This window comes from Nomascus leucogenys, chromosome X (assembly GCF_006542625.1).
Source record: "Nomascus leucogenys isolate Asia chromosome X, Asia_NLE_v1, whole genome shotgun sequence".
Taxonomy (NCBI): Eukaryota; Metazoa; Chordata; class Mammalia; order Primates; family Hylobatidae; genus Nomascus; species Nomascus leucogenys.
In genome coordinates, this window is record NC_044406.1 from 90,877,080 (window position 1) to 90,903,261 (window position 26,182).

The window sequence follows — 26,182 nt, forward strand, 5'->3', positions numbered from 1 at the left end:
CTTGTGTGGAACTGGAGTGGTCGCAGAACAGGAGTGGAAGAATGCGTGGAATGCAGAGCTCACCCTACTTGAGAGTAGGAAGGGTTGAGCACTTGCTCTGTGGCAGGTGAGGATCAGGGAGCAGGTCGACAGACACCCACTGTGATTGCCAAGCAATGGGACCATCAAATCACCTCCGAGGCCAGGAGGCTTGCTGATAGGCTGCCTGCGTGGCACTTCATTCAGTCAGACGTGGAGTTGGCGGCCCATGACATCAGCCATGCGGTACCTACAAAAGGCCCTCCTGCCGGTGGTCAACCGTTATTGTCTGTTCCTCACATCAACTGGCAGTTGCCTCCGAGATGGCTAAGCCTTCCTCTGAGAGGACCTCTGATGAAGGCCTGAGCACCAAGGAGCCCAAAGCGGCCAAAGTCACTATGGCCCACAGGCAGAAGACAAGCAGCTAATATTTCTGGGTTTTGACCTGTTCTTGTTTGTTTTGTTTTCTGTAAAGCAAAGGTACCTTTTCAGTTAAATTTCACCAAGATTATGACACAACCAAGGATGCATGAGGTGTCTCCAAAGAGGTGGAAAGTCGATTTCACAAGGTCCAGAACAGCCCCAAACCCCAGAGACAGCTCAAAGAGGAAAGAAAGTTTTGCTAGCCTTAACAGGATACAACTCACATATTTGTCCTACCAAATTTTTAGGGTCTTAGATTCTCAGCTATCTCCACACGAAGGCCAAAGGGCTTCATGTGTCCCCATTGCAGGTGAAGGAAGACAGGAAATCAAAAGCAATCCAAGAAAGGGAAAAGGGTCACACCAATATTGAACCAGGAGGAGCTGGTTTTCTGAAAAGCAATGCAACCCACGGTGTTCAGGCAAAAGTGCAGAATTTGAACTCGAAGGGCACAAGGTGGAGTGACCTTTGTAGTTATTCCACATGAGGCAGTTTGAACAGACACAGGAGATTATCTTTGTTTTTGTCAGATTATTGCTCTTCACTTTTGTCAAGCCAAGTTTTAAGGCTAGCTGTCACACCATGATGTGTCTTTTTATATATTTAACCTTTTTATCAATCGGTTAGAATGAGAAATCTCTAAAATCCTTTTAATATAATTTAGCAGGTTAATTTACAGGATCAATCTATTGGCCATTGACAATTAGAATTCTCAATAGTGTTCTGAAGTTCAATAGCGACTGGATGCCATACTCTCTTCAGAGAAGAAGTAATTTCAAAGATTGCCCCTCTTCCCAGACATAGGCTAAGATAACAAATGACTCGGGGACTGCAGTTTGCCAGCACGTGCTAGCTAGGCCAGCGATCCCCAACCTTTCTGGCACCAGTGACCGGTTTCACGGAAGACAGTTTTTCCACAGAATGGCATTGGGGGTATGGTTTTGGGATGACTCAAGTGCATTACACTTATTGTGCACTTTATTTCTATTATTATTATACTTTAATGTGAAATAAAATAATTTTACGACTCTCCATAATGTAGAATTAGTGGGAGCCCTGAGCTTGTTTTCCTGCAACTAGACGGTCCCATAATGGGGTGATGGGGGACAGTGATAGATCATCAGGCATTAGAGTTCCATAATGAGTGTGCAACCTAAGAACCCTCTGTCACCAATACATCTATAAGACTCCTGATCCCCCCATATCTCTCCTACTTGAAGATAGGTCCTTTACTGGGGTACTCGAGTTCAATTACATTCATTAGGGTGCGCTCTAACCAAAATGACTAGCATGCATTGTGCATAGCAAAAGAGGAAATTCAGCAGAGGGACATGAGTCCAGGGAAGAAAATGTGAAGTGGCATAGGAAGAAGTGGGCCATTTACAAGCCAAGGAAAGATCCCTGGAAGAGATCCTTCCCTCTTACTACTCAGAAGGAACCACCCCAGCTGACACTTTGATTTGGACTTCCAGCGTGACGAAACGTGAACAATAAATTTCTGTTGTTTATGCTGCCAGGTTTATGGTACTTTGTCAGAATAGCCCTAGCAAACTACTAGAGATTCTGTTGCCAAGCAGTGGGATGATGCGATAAGGAACATCAGAAAGATTGGAAGAGGCCTTGGAACTAGTTAACGCATAGAGGCTGGAAGTGTTTTGACATGCATGACGCAAGAAGCCTAGAGTGCTCTTAAGAAGCCGCAGGGGGAAATACGAACACTAAATGCAATTGAAACGAGGATTAAGAAAGAATTCTTTGCTGTAGAGAAAGGATCTCTGACTTAGAGAATACATATATCATGATCATCGAAAAGTTTCTAAAAATATATATGTTAAAGGCGCTTGTGGTGTGTTTTCAGACGGAGACTAGGAAGAGGTTATTGGAAGCATGAGGAAAGGCGATCCTAGTTTTACAGTGGCAAAGGTTTGGGCTGTATACTGTTCTTAGTGTCTTTGAGGAAAGTAGAAATTGTAAGTGATGAACTTGCACACGTAGCTGATTTCTAGTTTTGGAGCTCAGGGCACAATACCCCAAAATGAGGGCTTCAGAAGTAGTCTCGGATGGAAAAGATTTTCTCTGATGTTTTGGTCCTCCTGTCTCTCAGCCCCATTCAGCCCTGGGGGCTAAACATAGAGAACAGAATCCCTCCTCCCAAAGGTGGGTCCTAGAAACCAGAAGCTCTTTTTTCTAAAGATACTTACAAAACCTAGAAATAATATTGTAACATTTTCCACATTTTAATGTAAAAACTGTCCATGAAGAAAGGATCTAACCTATCTTGTTTGAATGGAAGTCACAAGTTCCCCATTCCAGACAGAGTCCTGCCCCGTATCCGGGAGGGAGGACTGTGTGCTCAGATAGGCCAAGCAGAGTCTAGATGGACAGGCCTTGCTGGGTTTCCCCCACTCAATCTGTTAGCATTAGATCATAGCCTTTTTGTCCCATCATATTTCTACACAGCTGTCCATGCTCCTTTGAGCCCAGGCATAAAAATATATAATTTCCCATGTATCTTCAGCTATTAACACGAAAGTCTCCTGCGGATACACGTTAAATAAGTTTGTATGCCTTATTTCCTACGGATCTGCCTTTCGTGACTTGAGTTTTCAGTGAAACTTTACAGGACCAGGGGGAATCTTGGCCACTACACGGACAAACTGACAAAATATTTAGCATTTAATCTGATTTCTCCGAGATCCGTATAGTAAATGGGAGAGAAGAGAGAGAAATTAGGCAAGGAAACACTGAGGAAAAGGAAGCCAGCATTGGATGATTCAGAAGGTACTCAAAGTATGCAGATACCTTGCTCTGGAAACAGGTGCAAGGGTGCGCCTGGAAAACCATTAGCTAAAGAGGTGAGGCACGTGGCTCACGGATTCAATCAACCATCTCTGCAAAAGGTAGGAATTGAGATACGGGAGATATGGGTATTCAAACACGATCTCTAGACAACTTCTTGTCCGATGGCCTGGACTCATGTGAATTCCGTGAGAAGCCAACAATTTTTTGAGAATTTTATACCAGAAAACTGTTGCCAGACTGGACTGAATGGGACAAAGAAGGGACAAAATGAAAGGAGGCTGTTAGAGTGTCTGGATTGTACTGGCAAGAAAGGGACTGACTGAGGTACCCAGCTGTGACCATTTCTTCATTTTCAAGACAGAGTGGAAGGACTCCAAAGTTGGGTCACAGGTTGGCATGGCCGTCACTGCCCCCAAGAACCAGGGGCATGGTACTAGGGGACTGGGCCATCTCTCCCTTGGTCCCAGAAATGGAGGTCACCTCCTGAGTTCCAGGCATGTGGCCCACCTCCTCGGTTTCAGAGGGATGGGCTGCAGCAGCCCAGGCTGGGGGTAAAGCCCCCACCCCGCTGCCCAGGGCTTAGGGTGTGAAGCTGTTACCCCCATTGGACCTGAAGGACAGAGCATTGAGCCCAAGTAGAATCTTTTCCACCCTTAGAATCTAATGAAATTTGCCCCCACTAGGTTTCAAAGGTGGTTAGGGCCCATGAACTCCAGTAGTTTTTTCGGATTTCCTGCTTTTGGTATGATAAGCCCTATCGTTTACCAGTCCCACAACTGTCTTTCAGAAGCAGATAACTTGTCTAGCTTCACAGGTGCAGTAGTGGAGAGAATTCCCACCTCAGCATGAGTCATACCTGGAGACTCACCCATTCCAGATATAGAAGATTATCAGGTGAGATATTGGAGAATTGATTTTGGAGTGAGTTAAGACTTTGCAGATGTTGTGATGAAACGAAAGTATTTTCTATGCGAGGACGTTAATTTGTGCCACGGAGCGGATGCAGAACATGTCCAAGTATGGATGGAGTTGTGTCTCCCTAAAATTCACAGGTAGAGGTCCTGGCCCCCAGTGTTTTAGAATGTGACCTTATTTGGAGAGAGTCTCTACACAGGTCATCTGGTTAAAGTGAAGTTATGAGGGTCGACCCTACCCAACAGGATTGGTCTCCTTACAAAAAGGTGACAACTGGTATCCAGAACTGTGAGATAAAAAATAAATAGTGTTTAAGTCAGCCAGTCTCTGGAATATTTTTGCAGCAACTCTAGAAAACTAATAGAGTACACCTCCATCAACAGCATTAAAAGCATACAACCCATCGAACATCCAAACAAGCACATCCATCTAATCACAGTTTTCCCCTTCAACTCCCAATGAACATCCCTGGACAACTAACCGTTACTAGTTCAGGTGGGGAAACCTGATCACACGTTGGGCAGTGGCTCCTTGGCTGCAGGTGCCTCACTGGCTGACATAGATCCGAGTGGAACTTGTGCTGCTCCACTGGACAGTATTCAGTCATCCCCATGATGCATAGAGGCCAGACATGAAGGTCTCCAAAAACAAAAGATTCTAGCCTGAAGAAGGGCAGAATCAGATAAATCTAAACAAGTGGGATTCCATTTCTAGGGAGCCTAGAATAGGTATTGTTCCTTAAACTTTTTGATGTAGTTTTCTCTGTACTGTGTTTGGGTCTTGCTTATGTTTTCAAATGAACTCCATGGTACAGGGAATGCTGATGAAAAGATTGATTTGACTATGTTTGTCCTATTCATCCTATCTTCCATATACTGATGTTTCTAATTTGTTGTTTAAGCGGTAAAGCTGTTTCCCCTACTTTGTGTTTTTAGTAAACCACAGCTTGACATCACGATTGCTCACTAGGTTCCCCTTCTCCTGAATCACCCATTGAAATGCTATGTCACATGTGTGAGCTTCCTGTGCCGACCTTCACACCAAAGCAGCCTTTTTCTTGTTCTTCCTATAATTCATCGGCATCAGTCCTCTTGAACTCTCGCTCTTCACACCCACAGCCCAATCAGAGTTCATTGTTAGCCCTGTTTTACTAACACTCCTCGTTCATTTCTGAATTTACAAATGGAAAACACACACTCCAGGGTAAAATATCCCAATGGATATAGTTTCTGAAAAAGACATGTTAAATTACCCAGTAGACACGCAAAGATAACTTTAGAAATTTATTCGTATGTCCCATTTGACAGAAAGATTGGCACTTTATAGCAAAACAATTAGCATAATGAGAAATAAGTCACTGAGTGAGATGTGGTGTTTTGGACCAGGTACGCAGCTCTGTCTCTGGAAAGCAACAGGGTTCTGCCAAGCATCTTTGGTTTTCAAAGTGTTGCTCCGAACATGTAGGACCACCTGGCAGCACGGTCCTGAGGGATTTAGTTGTGGCTGATTTCACGGGGGTTTTTCCTGGTCTCCTTGTGCAGTGAGCATTTCTCTTCAACTATTTTCATAACATTTTCCTAATATTCTGCAAAAACAGAAAGTAACAAATCCTGATGAGTGGACTTCTTGGCTCTACATCCTTTCTCTATGGATCCCAACCGGAGCTCTGGAGGTGACCTTCCCCTGCTTCCCATCTGCACTACTCAGGGAAGCTGTGGCTACTATCCTGCCCTGCTCACATTTCCCTCCTGAGCAAACAGTTCTCTGTCAAAGGTGGAGTAATCTATGTGGCTATGTGTTGGGCCCTCTGGGGTGGTTCTTTCCCACTTCTGATGGGCTCAAGAAAATTTTGATTTTTGTCATTTATCCAGCTTTCGTTTCATGGTTTGACTGAGAGTGCCATCCTTTGCTGCTTTCTACATATGAAGGAGAAGTATTGTTCATGAGATGTTTCAAAATTCACAGGAAACATTTGACAAAAATGGCCACATGTCGAGCTTCAAGGCACGACATAATAAATTCCTGTGGGTTGCAGTCCCAGAGTATGTTCTCTTGTCCACATACTGGGGCGGCTGGAGATCCATTGAAAAGAAAACCAATGGGGACCGGGCGCAGTGGCTCACGCTTGTAATCCCAGCACTTTGGGAGGCCGAGGCGGGCGGATCACGAGGTCAGGAGATCGAGACCACAGTGAAACCCCGTCTCTACTAAAAATACAAAAAATTAGCCGGGCGTGGTGGCGGGCACCTGTAGTCCCAGCTACTCGGAGAGGCTGAGGCAGGAGAATGGCGTGAACCCGGGAGGCGGAGCTTGCAGTGAGCCGAGATTGCGCCACTGCACTCCAGCCTGGGCGACAGAGCGAGACTCCATCTCAAAAAAAAAAAAAAAAAAAAAAAGAAAAGCAATGGGAAAGTCAGAAGCTGCTCTGAAATTCAGCAATACACTTATAGGAAAAAGTGCTAAAAATACAAAGACTTGGGACCCAGAAGAAAGCACAATGAAAGCTAATCTGCCAGGCGCGGTGGCTCACGCTTGTAATCCCAGCACTTTGGGAGGCCGAGGCGGGCGGATCACGAGGTCAGGAGATCGAGACCACAGTGAAACCCCGTCTCTACTAAAAATACAAAAAATTAGCCGGGCGTGGTGGCGGGCACCTGTAGTCCCAGCTACTCGGAGAGGCTGAGGCAGGAGAATGGCGTGAACCCGGGAGGTGGAGCTTGCAGTGAGCCGAGATTGCGCCACTGCACTCCATCCTGGGCGACAGAGCGAGACTCCATCTCAAAAAAAAAAAAAAAAAAAGAAAAGCAATGGGAAAGTCAGAAGCTGCTCCGAAATTCAGCAATACACTTATAGGAAAAAGTGCTAAAAATACAAAGACTTGGGACCCAGAAGAAAGCACAATGAAAGCTAATCTGCCAGGCGCGGTGGCTCACGCTTGTAATCCCAGCACTTTGGGAGGCCGAGGCGGGCGGATCACGAGGTCAGGAGATCGAGACCACAGTGAAACCCCGTCTCTACTAAAAATACAAAAAATTAGCCGGGCGTGGTGGCGGGCACCTGTAGTCCCAGCTACTCGGAGAGGCTGAGGCAGGAGAATGGCGTGAACCCGGGAGGCGGAGCTTGCAGTAAGCCGAGATTGCGCCACTGCACTCCATCCTGGGCGACAGAGCGAGACTCCATCTCAAAAAAAAAAAAAAAAAGAAAAGCAATGGGAAAGTCAGAAGCTGCTCTGAAATTCAGCAATACACTTATAGGAAAAAGTGCTAAAAATACAAAGACTTGGGACCCAGAAGAAAGCACAATGAAAGCTAATCTGCCAGGCGCGGTGGCTCACGCTTGTAATCCCAGCACTTTGGGAGGCCGAGGCGGGCGGATCACGAGGTCAGGAGATCGAGACCACAGTGAAACCCCGTCTCTACTAAAAATACAAAAAATTAGCCGGGCGTGGTGGCGGGCACCTGTAGTCCCAGCTACTCGGAGAGGCTGAGGCAGGAGAATGGCGTGAACCCGGGAGGCGGAGCTTGCAGTGAGCCGAGATTGCGCCACTGCACTCCAGCCTGGGCGATAGAGTGAGACTCCGTCTCAAAAAAAAAAAAAAAAAAAAAGAAAGCTAACCTATATTAACATTAACATGAATATTAATATGTAAATCTCTTGAGGAAATAAGGATTATCTGAGTTCTGCTAAAGGCTGACCATGCTCTGCATAACTTGATTCTAGGGGCAAGGAACATATACTACTGCTACCTTTGGATTCATATCCTTAAATGACCGTGATTACAAACACTGAAAACAAAAACATCAGGTAAAGAATCACAACCCTGTCCCTCCAACAACCAGGCTGCATAACAGTGCAAGGCTGTTGTGGGTTCAGCCTGGTTCACTCCCCCTACATTGGGACAATGACTGTTGCTCATGGACTGCTGGTCATTCATTCGCTGCACCACTGAACACTAGGGCATGAGTGTTTTCCGTGGACACTCCGTAGGCCTACTGACACAAACCTGGAAGTAACAAAGGTTTCTGTTTAAAAAGAAATGAAAAGATTATCGTCATGGCAAAAAAAGAACCGACTGCAATAGTGATCTCAGAGTTGAGGAAGCTGGAAAATGAACGGATTCTTGAAAATTTTATTTAGCTGTATGTACACTGTAACTGGGCCTCATTTACTTATTTACGTGGATTCGTGATAGGAGAGGTGTTGAAAATGTTTAGGAGGTTTACCTTGCTTCTTTTATCAGCGTATTCATTTTTTCTGTTTCTGTAGGTCATATAGTGTAGTTCTGGAAAATTCCACCATCCAGTCGCAGGAGAATGAGAGAGAAAAAGGTAAAAATCAGTGCAATAATAATATCACCATATAGATAACCTAGAAACATAACTAATAAAAATGACCATTTTGGAAACTGAGGAAATGAAACACGATCACGGAAACACCCACTACTTTTCCTTGGAGCAAACTGCACTGCAGATATATCGGAGTTGACAATGTTTAGTACTGAGGGAAAAACGCTTGCAAAATCGCAGGATGCCACACCCCACATGCCCCTCAAGTCGGAAGGGCACCACCTACTGCAACCCCTGGTGGGGTCCCCCCCCTGGTGAGCTACTGGTCTTTTGGGCCACGTTCGGTGGCTCTAAAAAGTCCCTTTGGGTTTCCGTGGTGCTCGGGCACTCCTGAGGGAGCGTACTTGCTCCTGGTGTACCTGAGGACAGCCTTCATGCCTTTGGACTCAGCGAGCTTGCCCATCTCCCCCGGCAGCAGCAGGCGCACAGCGGTCCGGATCTCCCAGGTGGTGATGGTCTGGCGCTTGTTGGAGCGGGCCAGGTGACCAGCCTCGGTGGCGATGCGGCCCAATATGTCATGAACAAAGGAATCCATGACACTCACGGCCTCCCGGGAAAGGCTGAGGCCCTGGTGAATCTGCTTCAGCATCCGGTGGAAATAGATGGCGAAGCTGTCCCCGCGGCAGTTGGCGTGGCACTTGCGGGGCCCACGGCGCCCTTGCTTCCTCTGCTTGCTCTGCTTCTGGGCAGTCGTGGAGTCAGGAGCCTCTTTGGGCTCCTGGGTGATCAGCTGTTCCTCAGAGGTCATCTCAGAGGAAGGTCCAGCCATGGCGGAGACAGCAGCCATTAGCTGACACGACCAGACAATGGCAGTTGTGGACTGGGGAAGCGGGGACGCTTGGGTACGCAGCATGGCTCCACGTCAGGGGCCAGCTTCACGTCTGATTGGATGAAATCTTCCTGCGTTGAAGGTGACTGGATGGTCCCGTTGCGTGGCATCTCGTGGCATCTTGTCAACCAATCACAGAGGGCGTCTGTGGGCCTAAGCGCCCCCTGTGGCCTAGGTCAGAGAAAGTTACACAGATAGATGCCTCACGGGGCAAAAGCACATCCGCCCTCCTCAGCTGATCCATGTCACACCGTGAGCACTTTGAAGGGTGTTACTGAAAACTCCCAAAGTTTAGCAATTTCAGCTCATGATCCTTGAAGGGAGACAGACCTCCTGAGCCCAAGTCCATTATGCCAGAAGAATGACTGGCCACGTGTGGAACAATTCTCACCCATCTCAGAATATACTGTTATCCTGGGCTAAGCCACCCTGGCGAGAGCAGGAACTCCCTGACATGGCCGCCGAGGGCTCCTGGGCATCAAACGACCTGGCGGTCTGGCTCCTGGCTTCAGTTCTGATCAACATCTTCCGTGAATCAGGAGAGCTAGAAATGGCCATACCACAGCCTCCAAGCAGACGATAGAAACAGAAAGGCGCTTTTATTAAAAACATATGACAACACTCAACACTGACCAGGTTTTAAAAAAAATAAAGAAAAGGAAAACAAAACAACAACCACAAATCACAACTCAGAAGCTGGAAATGGCTAATAAGTTTAAGAGATATTGGGTTAAAATATATCACCTTAAATCTCCTTGGAAGCCCCTGGGAAGAGAAAGGGATTCCGAAAATGAAAATTATGTTGTATATATATATTTATATATATATATTTATATATATTTATATATTTATATATATATTTATATATATTTATATATTTATATATATATTTATATATATTTATATATTTAAATATATATTTATATAATTATATATAATATATAAAATTATGTTCAAGTTAGAAAGATAGCTTTCAAGAGTAACATTAAGTTGCAGGAATTGAACAAAAAAGATTCTTAAGAAATACTGAAGAAGTAAAGGTCACCAATGAACTGTCATTTCAAAGGTCAGGCTTTCAAGTGTATTTCTTGTCATATCTTTAACAAACAACTTATTCTACTCCTAATAAATTGGTTCACGATTAAGAAGGACAAAAAGGCTCATTTTTGTTATTAGATAACATCGTATATGGTAAACTCTGTGACTGAAGTCTAGTCAACGATTTTTGAACAGTTCCCTTTACAAATGATTTTATAAATCTACTTAAACGTTTAGCAAGCCAATCCTTCTCTTATTTTGGTACAAGGCACAAGAGACCTGTCCACAACAATCTCTGTATTCATATCAGTAAGTCAGCATGATATTTTTCTTCAAAAAAAAATAAAAGCAAACAAACAATCGGGAAAGAGCCACATCATTTTTCTTCACAATCTGCAAGGTTAAACAACCCAGGGAGGTTCTCACTGGTTCATGTCTAGGTTACCTCCCCACACTTTCCTTGTGCAGTGAGTATTTCTCTTCAACTATTTTCATAACATTTTTATAATATTCTGGAAAATCAGAAAGTAACAAATCTCGTTGAGGGGAATTCTTGATACTATATCCTATCTCTTTGGATCCCAAGTATAGCTCTGGAGGTGACCTTCCCCCTCTTCCAATTGACACTACTCAGGGAAGCTCTGGCTACTATCCTGTCCTGCCCCCATTTCCCTCTTGACCAAGCGGTCCTCTGTCAAAGGTGGAATAATCTATGTGGCTATGGGTTGGGCCCTTTGGGGTGGTTCTTTCCCACTTCTGATGGGCTCGGGAAAATTTTGAATTTGTCATTATTCAGCTTTTGTTTCATGGTTTGACTGAGAATGCCATCCTTTACTGGTTTCTAAATATGAAGGAGAAGGGTTGGTTATAAGATGCTTGAAAATTCACTGGAAACAGCTAATAAAAATGGCCACATATTGAGCTTCAAGGAACAACATAATAAATTCCTATGGGTTGCAGTCCCAGAGTATGTTCTCTTGTCCGCATACTCGAGTGGCTGGAAATCCACTGAAAAGAAAAGCAATGGGAAAGTCACCAGCTGCTCTGAAATTCAGCAATACACTTATAGAAAAAAAAATGCTAAAAATACATAGACTTGGGACCCAGAAGAAAGCACAATGAAAGGTAGCCATATTAACATTAACATGAATATTAATATGCAAATCTCTTGAGGAAATAAGCGTTATCTTACTTCTCCTAATGACTGACAATGCTCTGAATAGCTTGATGCTAGGGGCAAGGAATAGATACTACTCCTAGCTTTGAATTCATATCCTTAAATGACCATGATTACAAATACTGAAAACTAAAACATCAGGTAAAGAATCACACCGCGGCCCCTTGAACCGCCATGCTGAATATCACAGAAAGGCTCTTGTGGGTTCAGCCTGGGTCACTCCCTACAAATTGGGACAATGACTGTTGCTCATAGACTGCAGGTCACTCATTGGCTGCACCACTGTACACTAGAGCATGAGCTGTTTCTGTGGACATTCCCTAATCCTGCTGACACATTCCTCGAAGTAAAGAAGGTTTTTCTGTTCAAAAGGAAATAAAAAGATCATCGTCAGGGCAAAAAAAGAATGAATTGCAATAATGATCTCAGAGTCGAGGAAGCTGGAAAATAAATGGATTCTTGAAAATTTTATTTAGCTGTATGTACACTGTAACTGGGCCTCATTTGCTTATTTACATGGATTCGTGATGGGAGACATATTGAATTCGTTTAGGAGGGTTACCTTGCTTCTTATATCAGCATATTCATTTTCTCTGTTGCCGTATCACACATAATGAAATTCTGGAAAATCCCTCCATCCACTCGCAGCAGAATGAAAGTGAAAAAGGTAAACATCAGAACATTGCTAATATCACCATAACGATAACCTAGAAAGATAACTAATAAAAATGGCCATTTAGGAATGGGGGGCACTTTGGTATGGCTGCATGGCTCTATGTCACAGGCCAACCCGACATCCGATTGGATGAAGTGTCACCGAGGGAGACTGTCAGCAATCCTCCCTGCATTGAAGGTGATTGGATGATCCTGTTGCTTGGCATCATGTCAACCAATCACGGTGGGCATCTGCGGGCCTAAGTGGCCCCGGTTGCCTACCTCAGACAAAGGGACACAGATAGATACCCAACAGGGCAAAACTGTATCAGCTCTCCCCAGCTGATCCATGCCACACCGTGAGCACTTTGAAGGGTGGCACTGAAAACTCCCAAAGTTTAGCAATTTCAGCTCATGCTCCTTGAAGAGGACTTGACCTCCTGAGCCCAAGTCCATTATTTTGGAGGAATGACGGTGGCCACTTGTGGACCATTTCTTACCCATCTCAGAATATACTGTTATTCTGGGCTAAGCCACCCTGGCTTGAGCAGGAACTCCCTGACATGGCGGTCGAAAGCTCCTGGGCATCAAAGGACCTGGCCATCTGGCTCCTGTCTTCAGTGCTGATCAACAACACCTTCAGTGAATGTGCATAAGGAACAATGGCCAAACCACAGGCTCCAAGCAGACAACACAAACAGAAATTGAGATGCTTGTAAAAATATTACAAATCCTTAAACACGTACGAAATTTAAAATTGTTTTCTTAACAGTATTTTGATCCCCAAAATACTCTGAATGTTAGTGTTGGTGAGTAAGTGGTGTTGCGTGAAGAAAACAATACCCCAATTCACTAAGAAACCTCCTTATGGAGAAAAATTGAATCTATGAAATTGGAAATATTTTGGAGTTAAAAAAATACACTTCAAGAATCTATGATAATACATTCAGAAACATTTCTCAAATATATAAATGTAAAACATAAATACCAGAAATTGAACCAAACAAGGATTTAATGATTAAGAAGAATTGAAGAAATGGAGGTCACCAAGAAGGTACCATCCCAAATTCCAATGTTGTTTCTTGTCAAACTTTTAAGATCAGGTGATTTATTGTTAATAAGATGGATCTCGGTTTAAAGAGAATTTTTTTTTTTAAAGACAGAGTCTTGCTGTCGCTCAGGCTGGAGTGCAGCAGCGCGAACTCATCTCACTGCAAGCTCTGCCTCTTGGGTTCAAATTATTCTCCCACCTCAGCCTCCCAAGTAGCTGGGACTAGAGGCGCACACCATCACGCCCGGCTAATTTTTGTATTTTTTTTGTAAAGACCAGGTTTCACCATGTTTCCCCAGGCTGGTCTCGAATTCCTGGACTCAAACTCTCCTCCTGCCTTGACCTCCCAAGGTGCTGGGATTACAGGCATGAGCTACTGTGTGCAGCCAACAAAACTTATTTCAAGAAAATATAACATGATGTTGATACCCACTGAAGGATGCATACTAAAAAAAAAATCTGAGCAGCTTATTTATAAATGTGATTACAAATTTGTATCTGAAATGTTATTAAATTGCATTACACACAAAAAGATAAGAGAAATAGTTTACTGCTCTAAATAACAATTCAGAAGCATCAAACTGAGACAAACATTACTAATGGAACAAGCAGACCTCATACAATCTTTTTTCAACATTACCTCTATTACAGAATTCATTTAAATACATAACAAAAACCCACAGTGCAGAAATAACTAAATCAAAAATTAAGTGAACAGCACCCTTTTCAAGCTTCCGAGAAACTTAAGTAAGGACTCTAACTCATTCACATTTCTCTAATTCTATTATTTCCCAGTCTACAATCATTTTTAATGCAAAGCTTAATGTCTTCTGGGTATGCATCACTTAGGATGGAAGTATCCAATGAGAGCACCCAAACCCCACTCTCCACTGGCTCAACTAATGAAGTATCTTCAGCCCTGGGTCTCAGCCATTGGCTCAGAATGTGAGCAGGTGACCAGTCCTGAACCAGTAAATGCCCTCCTAGCTGTTCAGCCTTGTAAATTGAGGAGAAAATTAGTTTCAAGTTTTTGTCTACTTTTCATTTCTTCGTTTGATTTTTCATTTTATTGTGATTGTGGTGATTTCAGAATATGAATCCAAAGCTGTGAGTAAGCATGTCTCCTACCTCTTGCATCATATTGTGAAGAAAAGTTTTCTGAAATGAAATTTGGAGGAAAGAGACTATTCCTGTGAACAGTTTGCACACCATGGAGGTGCAGACTTCAGTGTAAAACAAAGGTGCAGTTCCAGAGAACTAAAAGAGGATATGGCTTTTAGAGGGAAAGTTGCCATCTGAGTGTGGTTTCCACACATAAAACATCCAGTTATATATTAGACATTTTCATGATTCCATTAATCAATACTTTTGCATTTAGTTAGTGACCACACAGTTATGTCAGTAGTTTTTCCTGGCTCTTTAGAGATGTTTCGTCACCATTTGATATGACTGGGGACAACAACATATTCAGTTCAATGGTAAAGCCGAAGACTAATTACAATTATTATTACTGAAAATAGCAATCCCTCAAACATTGGTAGAGTCCACGTGGCATGTATTAACCAGAAGATTGAATGAACTTACCCTACTTCTTACCTTGCCAGTTTATCGCACTCTCTTTCATTACCACCCATATAACCAACACTCATATTTGTTGGTGTCAATTAAACCAGGCATTGCTATAGTAATAAAAAGAGTCACCACTGACTGGCGACTGTGCCAGGCATTGTTCTAAGTGCTTTACAAAGAACACTTCAATTACCTTTCACAAGATCTCTGTGGAGTAATGTTATTATCTCCATTTTTATGGAGGAAGAATCTGAACCACAAAAGATTGTCACTTGCCCAAGTTCAAACAGATCCAAAGGCAAGGTATTCTTTTTAGGTATGAATATGCATTGGTTAAATTCTAAGAGTGTTTATAAAACTCACTGGCCTGCACAGTTTCATGGGAATTTTAAGCCATGATACTAAATGAAACTTTTTTACCCTTTGCAAAGATGAATTAGGCATGAAGTTTTATTTGGCTGATTTTTCTCTTTTAATTTTCAGTATATTTTTTCTTTCTGACATTTCATCCTTTTCTGTTCTTAGTAATTAAAGTCATATCTGCCTATGTACACTGACAGAATAAAGGTGTAAAGCCACTGACCAGTGATTACCAAAGGATGTAGATGCATAAAAGAAGACAATCATTTAACTTCAGCCTTTCCTTTCCATATAAATGCAACTGCTACAACAAAGCCCTGGAACTGCCAGTTTTGCAGAGAATAGATGGATTCAGGGACCTAAATCTCAGTCTTTGCTTATTTAGAAAAAAATCTCCCCCTGATTGAAAAGACAAGTAAACCTAGTGACTAAAAGAGTAGCCCAACATTAAATACTTGAGAAATGTGGGGCAAAACTACTGCAGATGAGCAACTGCAGTTTTTCCTGTCTCATTTCTGTATGAGTAGTCACTTAGTAATTATATGTCTTTCACCTCCCACCACGCACTTCTCATCTGCTCCCACTCAGTTTAACACTTATAATACTCAGAGTACAAATCAAGAGTTTAATGAAAAGGATGGCTACCAGATGCAACTAACTAGGAGTTATTGTTCAACCTCAGGTCACCTGACAATGTTCTTGCTTTCCTTTGAGCTTCATTAGTGTGCAAATGAAGAGGTTGCTGAACCTATCATAGATAAACAGCATCTTTATCAAATTTGCAAATGACAACACAGAAAGGGAAGCAAATGTGTTGGATGATAGGATTATTACCAGGATTCAGAGACCTGATAATTAGCAAATCTGAGCAGATCTGCAACCAGGATGGTTTCCCGTGTATGTAATTTGGGTCTGAAGGATCTGAGAATAGTCAGCTGCAGAAGACTTGGAGATACACGGGCAGGCACACAACAGCTGACTTCAAATTCTGGAGGATGGATTAACTACCCTCTCTAGTCTCCAGCACACAATCCCAAGACTATTGGATAGAAGCTACAGGGAGGCACGTTTGGGCACAATATAAGCAGCATATCACTGCAAGGGGTTGAGCGACTCTACTGGACAATTGCCTCAGGCAGGAGATAAGGTACTGGTGACTAACATGGTCACTTCCAAGGCTCAGATCCTCTGGCTACACTAAGCCCTGTGACTGTGTCACCTCACTGGCACTTGATCGGAGTTGACCTACCTACTGTTTTGATTTTGAAACTTTAAGCTATAGTAGAGAAAACAGCTTCCACTTCATGTAATCCCACTGATTATTTAAGAATGTGAGCCCTTAGAAAGGGGGAGGTAAGATAATACTTGAGGTTGAAAATAGGTATGAACGGTATAATCCATCTTTGTAGGAAGATACGTACATTAACAGATCACAAGTCTGGATGGTTAATACTTCTAATTGGTGAGATTATAGGTGATTTGTTTTTATACACGTGATTAAAGTAGGCTGGGCATGGTAGCTCATGCCTGTAATCCCAGCACTTTGGGAGGCTGAGGCAGGCAGATTGCTTGAGCCCAGGAGTTCAAGACCAGCCTGGGCAACATAGCAAGATCTCATCTCTACTAATAATCAGAAAGATTAGCTGGGTGTGGTGGCATGTGCCTGCAGTCCCAGGTACTAGGGAGGCTGGGGTGGGAGGATTGCTTGAGCCCAGGAGGTCAAGGCTGCGGTAAGCTATGATTGTACCACTGCACTCCAGCCTAGGTGACAGAGCAAGACCCCGTCTCATAAAAATGAAATAAAATAATTTTTAAAAAGGGATAAAAATATTGTTTAAAGGCAGGAATTAAATTGCATGCATTTATACATATTCCTTACTGTATTAGCTCGGGCTACCATAACAAAATACTATAGACTAGGTGACTTAAGCAACAAAAATTTACTTGCTCACAGTTCTAGATTCTAGAAATCTCAAGTCGACGTCCAGCACAGTCACATTCTGGTGAGGGCTCTCTTCCTGGCTTGTAGACAGCCACCTTCTTGCTGTGTCCTCGCATGTTTCAGACTGTTCTCTCTCTCCTTATAAGGCCATGGTCCTATTGGATGACACCCTGACTGTTATCACTTCATAACCTAAATTACCTCTGAAACAACCTATCTAAAGATACAATCACACTAAGGATTAGGGCTTCAACATATTAATCGGGGGGTCACAGGTGACAAAATTCATCCATAGCATTTATGCTCACCATGAACACCAGACATGTTTAGTTCATAAAACAGCAAATTCTGTTCAGTAGAAAAAATCATACCAGAAGTTCACTGCTACAGGTCATTAGAAGATGTAATGTGCTCAATATGGGGTTTGTTAGCAAGTGCCTCCTGCCCCTTTCTCCATCCAACTTCAGTCTTGGATGTTAACTCCCATTAAGCTGAAAAATACTTTCCAGAAGGCAAGAGAGCCCAGCTTGAACTCCAGCCCTTATTCACCTTGAGCAGATCACATTAGACCCTGTTTTCATTTCTTCATTCTGCAATAAGGAGAGTAGTCCACATGACCTTCTCTCCCAAGGTTCTCTTAACTCCATGATTCCAACTCTAAAGAAAAAGCACCTACCATCCCCAAGTCAGGACCCACTGGACCTGGACAGAATTGAGTATTTCCCCCCAGGAATAATCTGCTAAAAGTTTTCCTTCAATCATTTTGTTTGGCTGAAAGGGTAGCCTTGTGTACTTTTCATTCCTTAGACTACCTACCAGAATGAACCACAAGAGTCACACGATAACTATTACATTTATTATTTTATTGCTACATTGGAAGTGAAAATAAACTATAAGAAGCTGCCAAAGGATGCATCTTCATGAAGATTATGAAACAATTGAGGCATCCATTGTAGAAGGTTAAAATCGGCTTATCTTGTATGAGATGCAAGGACTAAACATACAAAGGTCATCAATGGCAAGATTATTGACAGCATCTGCCATTTGGAATTTACATACCAAAGGGAAATTTAAAAAGGAACTTAAGGAAACACTCACTACCTTAGCCAGGGAATACAGTTAAGAAGAAATCAGAAGATGCCTGAAATCTTTACAAACACATAGGTTTACAAAAAAACAAGCCTAAAACCAAGACTGTAAGGCAATGTTGAAATATGTTCTTTGGAGGAGATCCCCATTTTACGATGTTTGAATACACTCTTTCTCCTGCTGGATAGCTGGGGGAAAAAAGAAACAAAAAATTACAAAAGAATTTTCCTAAGACTAAGTTCAGCTTCTTCCAAAAGAGCTCTTTGTAAGTCATTGAAGGCTGCTTTAAATTTAGAATGCCAAGGCATTAACCAAAAAACTCACAGTGGGGTGTGTGCATGCATGCATGTGCACGTTAACCACCTGAACATTCATTAGAAACTACATCAACTGTAGGGTTTGTTTTTCCAAATGCTGTTGTCATTTTTTCAGACTATTCAAGACAGAGGAGTAAGTGAAGCACTTTCTTCAGATTTATCTATCACTATACAGTTAGGAAATTATACACTTTCAGATAATTTTAACTAACGTTGCCACTCTCAAATAAAAGTGACATAACAAAAAGTGCCCCTCGGCTTTTGTGAATATGCTTAGAATTTCTCCAGCAGGCTCTAACTCCAGAGGGCAAAACCGATCCCTTGAATCTGAGAGCTTTGAATATACCAAGATCTAAATTTGTTGTCTCACCTTATCTTGTCATCAGATATAGAAGGCCAAAACTGCTGAGTCTACAGGGTTCTTCAGGGATAATATTATGGACTCAAATTTCTAATTGCAGAAAAATGCCAAATACCCAAAAGTAGACAAAAACTAGTGTTTTTTAGTGCTACATCCAATATCCCAAGATTGGTTTTAACGTGGTTTTTAATAATTTTCCCACAAGAAACTAGTTTTTTATTCCCCCATCACTATTGGGCCCATCACGTGAGAACCAGAAGAAAACTATTTGATAGTTTTAACTGCTGCATTAAATACCATGGTACTCTAATTATTGCTTACTTTGCATCAAAAATTTACTAGACGATAGGTTTATTTAGTGAACGTATTAACTTTCTCTATTGTTTGTTTCCATTAGAATCCCCCATGACTTACTTTCCTTTGAAGGAAGAGTATTTTTTTCTTCAGTATTAGTTTTCTTCAGTTTTGACCTGTCAAACTTCTCCACTTCTGACAAGTCTGGTTTATCACTCATCTTGACTAGAAGAAAGCCTGTAAAGAAAAAACATTTTTAAGAAAACGTACATGGCAGAACTATCTTCGGACTAACGGATCACAAGCAAAAAATTTCATATTTCCTATCAATGTATATTCTACCTGCTTATTTTCAACAGAAAAACGCAACAGATCTTAGATAATCCCAGCACTTTGGGAGGCCGAGATGGGCAGATCACTGGAGGTCAGGAATTCGAGACCAGCCTGGCCAACATGGTGAAACCCCGTCTCTACTAAAAATACAAAAATTAGCCGGACGTGGTGGCACGCACCTGTAATCCCAGTTACTCGGGAGGCTGAGGCAGGAGAATTGCTTGAACCCGGGAGACGGAGGTTGTAGTGAGCCAAGATCGCACCACTGCACTCCAGCCTGCGCAACAGAGCAAGCCTCTATCAAAAAAAAAAAAAGTTATATTTTTGTTAGAATAATTTCAGCTCCACATCATTGGCCCGTTTCTGATAGGCAGTAAATGCCACTACATCAGAACGCACTAGAAACCAAGATGCCCTAGAAACCCAGAGCCAATATGTCCGACTCTTAAAATCACAGCAAGAGTAAAACGGAGGTGACAGAAGCACAAGAGCAGATAAGGGATAGAAGAAAAAATAAAGACTGGCTTTAAACAGGTAATGATTTTCTAACAGGAGATAGCACTATTTGAGCATCTTCACTTTCTATTAAATTACTTTTGGTTTTGGCATTTTTCTTGAGACCGGGAGCAGCACACAAAACAGAGTGGCATAAGTTGTACTAATTTCTTTCTATTTTAAATCCCCAAAGACGACAGTACATTAAGGCAGTACAATGCACGCCTCATAATAGCTCCTTGTGGCACTGGTTTGTAAACGTTGTAAGAAGAGGCAGCTAACTAGGATCAGACCCATGACTTCAGCAGAATGGGATAAACCAAATAGAAGTGAGTCTTCTTTCACCATGTTTTCTCTGCAAAGAGACAGGCAAGGAGATGAGACTCAGAGGTCCGTGGCTATGGACCTGATGAAATGCCTGGTGCCCTGGGAGCGTCCTGAGTTTGTCCAAAAGAGACAATAGGATATCCCAGAAATCGGAAGGCAGAGCTCTCATGAGTGAGCCCGGCCCCATCCTGGTGGAGTAAGACACTTCGTCTAGTCCCTGGGGTAGAATGGAGAGGCCCCCAAGCAGCCAGAAGTGTCGAACATGCCTCCATTCCGTAGAGGTGACCCTAAGACCCTCCTCTGCCAAGCGATCAGACGCCAAGCTCCGAGCTGGGAAACTGGAACTAACAAATAAATAATAGCAGGGCTGGGAGCATAGGCCAGTCTGTCAGAAGCAGTTTGCATACTTTTTCAAATAACTATTAGCGTTGTCTGGCGCCCAGCCTAACGGCCACGGGAGGGGAGGGAATGAGGGCCCAGCCCCAGAGGGCCCATTCCGGGCGGCCACCAAACTCCTCATCCTCGAAGCCTCTGACCTGCAGCTACCGCGGACCGGCCGCTTTAAGGGTCCGCCCCCACCCCACCACCCCCGGGTCTTGTTCCCAGGACCCGCCCCCGGCAGGGCTCGCCATCGCGCGCAGAAGGCGGCGCCCGGGGAAGACAAAGGCGCGGACTCGCCGGGCCTGGCGGCGGCGCAGACGCGAAGCGCCAGTCCCAACCCCGGCCCCTCTGGCTCCCGAAGGCGCGACATCATCCGCCTCACGACCCCGACGCCTCCCCGTCCCCATGGTCCTCTGGCTCCTGCGAGGCCGCAGGTCCTCACCTGAAGGCTAGAAGACTCGTGAAAAGCTGTCCGCGGGACTGAGACCCAGGCTCACTCCGGACCAGGTTAGCGTTCCCACGCAGAGCCCTGCAGCGCGAAGCCCCCCAGCTGGCTCGGCTCCGGCCGTCTGATTGGCCGAAGGTTTCCGGACTTGCCTCTTTCCCCTCCTCCTCTTGAGCCTCTGGAGCCTGCGCCCACCATCTCCTCTACGATCGGGGCTTGGTGACGTCAGAGCAGACCCCGCCTCCCCAGGCCCCACCTCCCGGGCCTCTCCCACTGCTTTAGTCCTGAGGGTCCACATTCCCTTCATCCTAAGTACCCTCACTCTTTCACAATAACAGAGGCCTCTGCAATAAACAGGCACATCTTGCCCAGGGAGCTTAGAACATTTGGAACTCCGAGGTCCAAGCTGAATGACCGGTATTTAGGCTCTTTCAGCTTTTTATAGCCATTGGGCCCAAGGATGCTGTGACAACATAACAGTAGGTTGGAAGTGGGGCTCGGTGTTGTCTGCTCTAATCCTTGGCCAGGTCGTGGAGTAGGGGTGCTCATGGTGAGGGTGGGTGGTTCAGGGCCACCCCTACAACTAACTGGACATTTCTATGACAGTGGTGCTCTCCTGTGAAATGTAAAACTCACATTTGCAACTTTCTTGGCCACTGAACACGATAGCATCAGTTTATAATAATCACAGAATAACTGAGGCTATTCACCTTTGTATCCCCAATCCCTAGCACTTTGACCCACAAGACACATTGGTTGTGGAGATGTCTATAGATTGAAGTAATAAATCTGTGACAGGGAGGAATTTTTGGACAATAGCACCACCCAGTGTCTGCTGGAAGAGAAAATTGAGGATCCGGTATTTACTTGAAAGGACTAAACGTTCAAGATCATTTTCTGGATGTTTATCCAGAACTTTAGAGCATTAAGGTAAGATGGAGGTAGAACTATGTCTTTAGCTTGCATCCCATGTATGGTGGTATAGGTCTGTATAGATCAGAAATCACTCCACAAGGATTTCTCAAGCCTTCCCCACCTCACTTCATTCCTTTTCTTTGCTCCTGTAGCACTTTCTGTTAATTTGAGAATCGTGTATGTTTGTTGGAGAAACTTTTAAAACAGAAAAGCATACTCATTCAACAAATAATATTAATTGAGTACCTACAACGTCCTTGGCATTAAATATAATAAACACCAGTGTTTTCACTACTCAGATTTCAATGTTGTTAACATTAGGTATATTTACTTTGTCTTTCTTTTAAGGAATGAAAACTTTACAGAAAAAGATTGAGGTTTCCTTGACCTTCGCTCCATTTCCATTCACCTTCCCTCTTCCCCAGGGGTAGTCCTATCCTGAATGTGATGTGTAGCTTCCAGCATATTTTTTTTTTAACTTTTAAGTTCAGGGGTACATGTGCAGGTTTGTTACATAGGTAAACTGTGTCATGGGTATTTTCTACAGATTATTTCATCACCCAGATATTGAGCCTAACACCCAGTAGATATTTTTCCTGATCCTCTCCATCCTCCCACCCTCCACCCCCTGAGAGGTCCCAATGTGTGTTGTTCCTCTCTGTATCCATGTGTTCTCATCATTTAACTCCCACTTACAAGTGAGAACATGCGGTATTTGGTTTTCTGTTCCTGCGTTAGTTTGCTAAGGATAATGGTCTCCAGCTCCATCCATGTCCCTGCAAAGGACATGATCTCTTTCTTTTCTATGACTGCATAGTATCCCATGCTGTATATATACCACATTTTATTTATCCAGTCTATGATTGATGGGCATTTAGGTTGATTCCATGCCTTTACTACTGTGAATAGTATTGCAATGAACATACCTGTGCATGTGTCTTTATAATAGAACAATTTCTATTCCATCAGGTATATACCCAGTAATGAGATTGGCGGGTCAAATGGTATTTCTGTCTTTAAGTCTTTGAGGAATCACCACACTGTCTTCCACAAGGGCTGAATGAATTTATACGCCCAGCAACAGTGTACAAGCATATCTTTTTCTCCACAACCTTGACAGCATCTGTTATTTTTTCACTTTTTAATTATAGCCATTCTGACTGGTGTGAGATGGTATTTCCTTGTGGTTTTGATTTGCAGTTCTCTAATGATCAGTGATGTTGAGCTTTTTTTATATATGATTTTTGGCCACATGTATGTCTTCTATTGAAAAGTATCTGTTAACATCCTTTGCCCACTTTTTAATGTGGTTTGTTTTTCTCTTGTATACTTATTTAAGTTCCCTATAGATGCTGGATATTAGACTTTTATCAGATGCGCAGTTTGCAAAAATGTATTTCCCATTTCGTAGGTTTTCTGTCTATCGATAGTTTCTTTTGTTGTGCAGAAGCTTTTGTTGCAATTGCTTTTGGCATCTTTGTCATGAAATATTTGCGCATGCCTGGTTGTCTTCCAGGATTTTTATAGTTTTGGGTTTTACATTTAAATCTTTAATCCATCTTGAGTTAATTTTTCTATATGATGTAAGGAAAGAGTCCAGTTTTAATCTTCTGCATATGGCTAACCACTTATGCGAGCACAATTTGTTGAATACGGAACCTTTCCCCACTGCTTGTTTTTGTCAGGTTTGTCAAAGATCATATAATTGTAGGTATGTGGTCTTATTTCTGGCTTCTCTAGTCTGTTCCATTGGTCTATGTGCCTGTTTTTGTACCAGTACCATGTGGTTTTAGCTACTGTAGCCCTGTAGTATGGTTTGCCTCCAACTTTGTTCATTTTGCTTAGGATTGCCTTTGCTATTTTTTGGTTCCATGTGAATTCTAAAATATTTTTTCTAGTTCTGTGAAATATGTCAATAATAGTTTAATAGGCATAGCACTGAATCTATTAATATCAATTGCTTTGGGCAGTATGCCCATTTTAATATTGATGTTTCCTATCCATGAACTTGGAATGTCTTTCCATTTGTTTGTGTTCTCTGATTTATTTGGGCAGTTCTCCTTTTTTATTTGTAGTTCTATTGTATTTTTTAATTTTAATTTTAATTTTTTTATTATTATACTTTAAGTTCTAGCTGGAAACCATTGTTCTATTGTATTTTTTAAGAAATTTTTCACTTCCCTAGTTAGCTGTATTCCTAGGTGTATTTATTTATTTATTTATTTTTGAGACGGAGTCTCGCTCTGTCGTCCAGGCTGGAGTGCAGTGGCGCGATCTCGGCTCACTGCAAGCTCCGCCTCCCGGATTCATGCCATTCTCCTGCCTCAGCCTCTCCGAGTAGATGGGACTACAGGCGCCCGCCACCACGCCCGGCTAATTTTTTTTTTTTTTTTTGTATTTTTTAGTAGAGACGGGGTTTCACCGTGGTCTCAATCTCCTGACCTCGTGATCCGCCCGCCTCGGCCTCCCAAAGTGCTGGGATTACAAGCGTGAGCCACCGCGCCTGGCAGTGTTTTATTCTTTGTGTGGCAATTGTGAATGGGAGTTCATTTCTGATTTGGCTCTTGGCTTGACTGTTGTTGGTGTATAGGAATGCTAGTGATTTTTGCACATTGATTTTGTATCCCAAGACTTTACAACAGTTGCCTATCAGCTTAAGAAGCTTTTGGGCTGAGACGATGGCGTTTTCTAGATATAGGAGCATGTCATCCGCAAATAGGGATGGCTTGACTTCCTCTCTTGCTATTTGGATGCCCTTTATTTCTTTCTCTTGCCTGATTGCCCTGGCCAGAATTTCCAATACTATATTGGATAGGAGCAGTGAGAGAGGGCATCCTTGTCTTGTTGCCAGTTTTCAAGGGGAATGCTTCCAGCTTTTACCCATTCAGTATGATGCTGGCTGTGGGTTTGTCAAATATGGGTCTTATTATTTTGAGGTATGTTCCTTCAATACCAAGTTTATTGAGAGTTTTTAACACGAATGGATGTTGAATTTTATTGAAAGCCTTTTCTGCATCTATTGGGATAATCATGTGGTTTTTGTCTTTAGTTCTGTTTCTGTTATTAATCACACTTATTGATCTGCATATGTTGAACCAACCTTGCCTCCCAGGGATAAAGCCTACTTTATTGTGGTGGGTAAGCCTTTTGATATGCTGTTGGATTCTGTTTGCCAGTATTTTGTTGAAGATTTTTGCATTGATGTTTATCAAGGATATTGGCCTGAAGTTTTTGTTGTTGTTGTATCTCTCCCAGGTTTTAATATCAGGATGATGCTGGCCTCATAGAATGAGTTAGGGCAGAGTCCCTCCTCCTCAATTTTTTGGAATAGTTTCAGTAAGCACAGTACCAGCTCTTCTTTGTACATCTGGTGGAATTCAGCTGTGAATCCCCTGGTCCTGGGCTTTTTTTCAGTTGCTAGGTTATTACTGCCTGCATTTCAGAGTTCACTATTGGTCTGTTCAGGAATTCAATTTCTTCCTGGTTCAGTCCTGGGAGTGTGTATGTGTCAGGAATTTATCCATTTCTTCTAGAGTTTCTAGTTTATGTGCATACAGTTATAATATTCTCTGATAGTTGTTTGTATTTCTATGGGACTCAGTGGTAATATCTCCCTTGCCGTTTCTGATTGTGTTTATTTGAATCTTCTCTCTTTTCTTCTTCATTACTCTAGCTGGTGGCCTACTGATTTTATTAATTTTTTTCAAAAAACCAGCTCCTGGATTCATTGATCTTATGAATGGCTTTCCGTGTCTCTGTCTCCTTCAGTTCAGCTCTGATTTTGGTTATTTGTCTTCTTCTAGCTTTGGAATTTGTTTGCTCTTGATTCTCTAGTTCTTTTGGTTGTGATGTTAGATTGTTAACTCAAGATCTTTCTGTCTTTTTGATGTGGGCATTTAGTGCTATAAATTTCCCTCTTAACACTACCTTAGCTGTGTCCCAGAGATTCTGGTATGTTCTATCTTTGTTTTGAATACTTTCAAAGAACTTCTTGATTTCTGCCTTAGTTTCATTATTTACCCTAAAATCTTCCAGGAGAAGTCTTTCATGGAATTGTAATACAATTACCATTTCCATGTAATTGTACGGTTTTGAGTGAAT

General features: G+C 42.8%; 2 protein-coding genes across 4 annotated transcripts; both read right to left on the minus strand.

Moving 5' to 3' along the window:
* Positions 1–5,428: 5,428 nt before the first annotated feature.
* LOC100602956 (histone H2B type W-T) lies at positions 5,429–13,403 on the minus strand. 2 transcript variants are annotated; one of them, XM_030807522.1, is made up of 4 exons: positions 12,111–13,403; positions 8,864–9,899; positions 8,382–8,440; positions 5,429–5,743 (listed from the first exon to the last, which is right to left on the minus strand). In XM_030807522.1, the coding sequence occupies exons 2-3, from the start codon at positions 9,355–9,357 to the stop codon at positions 8,404–8,406; spliced, it is 531 nt and encodes a 176-aa protein (XP_030663382.1). In that variant the 5' UTR covers positions 9,358–9,899; positions 12,111–13,403; the 3' UTR covers positions 5,429–5,743; positions 8,382–8,403. The 2 variants fall into 2 exon arrangements, with proteins under 2 accessions (XP_030663382.1, XP_003282391.1); XM_003282343.3 differs by lacking the exon at positions 12,111–13,403 and having other exon boundaries at positions 8,864–9,997.
* A 4,567-nt stretch (positions 13,404–17,970) lies between these two features.
* Positions 17,971–21,368, minus strand: LOC100602622 (thymosin beta-15A-like). Of its 2 annotated transcripts, none has more exons than XM_003282342.4 (3): positions 21,164–21,368; positions 19,306–19,422; positions 17,971–18,401 (listed from the first exon to the last, which is right to left on the minus strand). In XM_003282342.4, exons 2-3 carry the CDS (start codon positions 19,403–19,405, stop codon positions 18,364–18,366), a joined length of 138 nt encoding a protein of 45 aa, XP_003282390.1. In that variant the 5' UTR covers positions 19,406–19,422; positions 21,164–21,368; the 3' UTR covers positions 17,971–18,363. The 2 variants fall into 2 exon arrangements, with proteins under 2 accessions (XP_003282390.1, XP_030663338.1); XM_030807478.1 differs by lacking the exon at positions 21,164–21,368 and adding an exon at positions 19,698–19,736.
* Between the last annotated feature and the right edge of the window lie 4,814 nt (positions 21,369–26,182).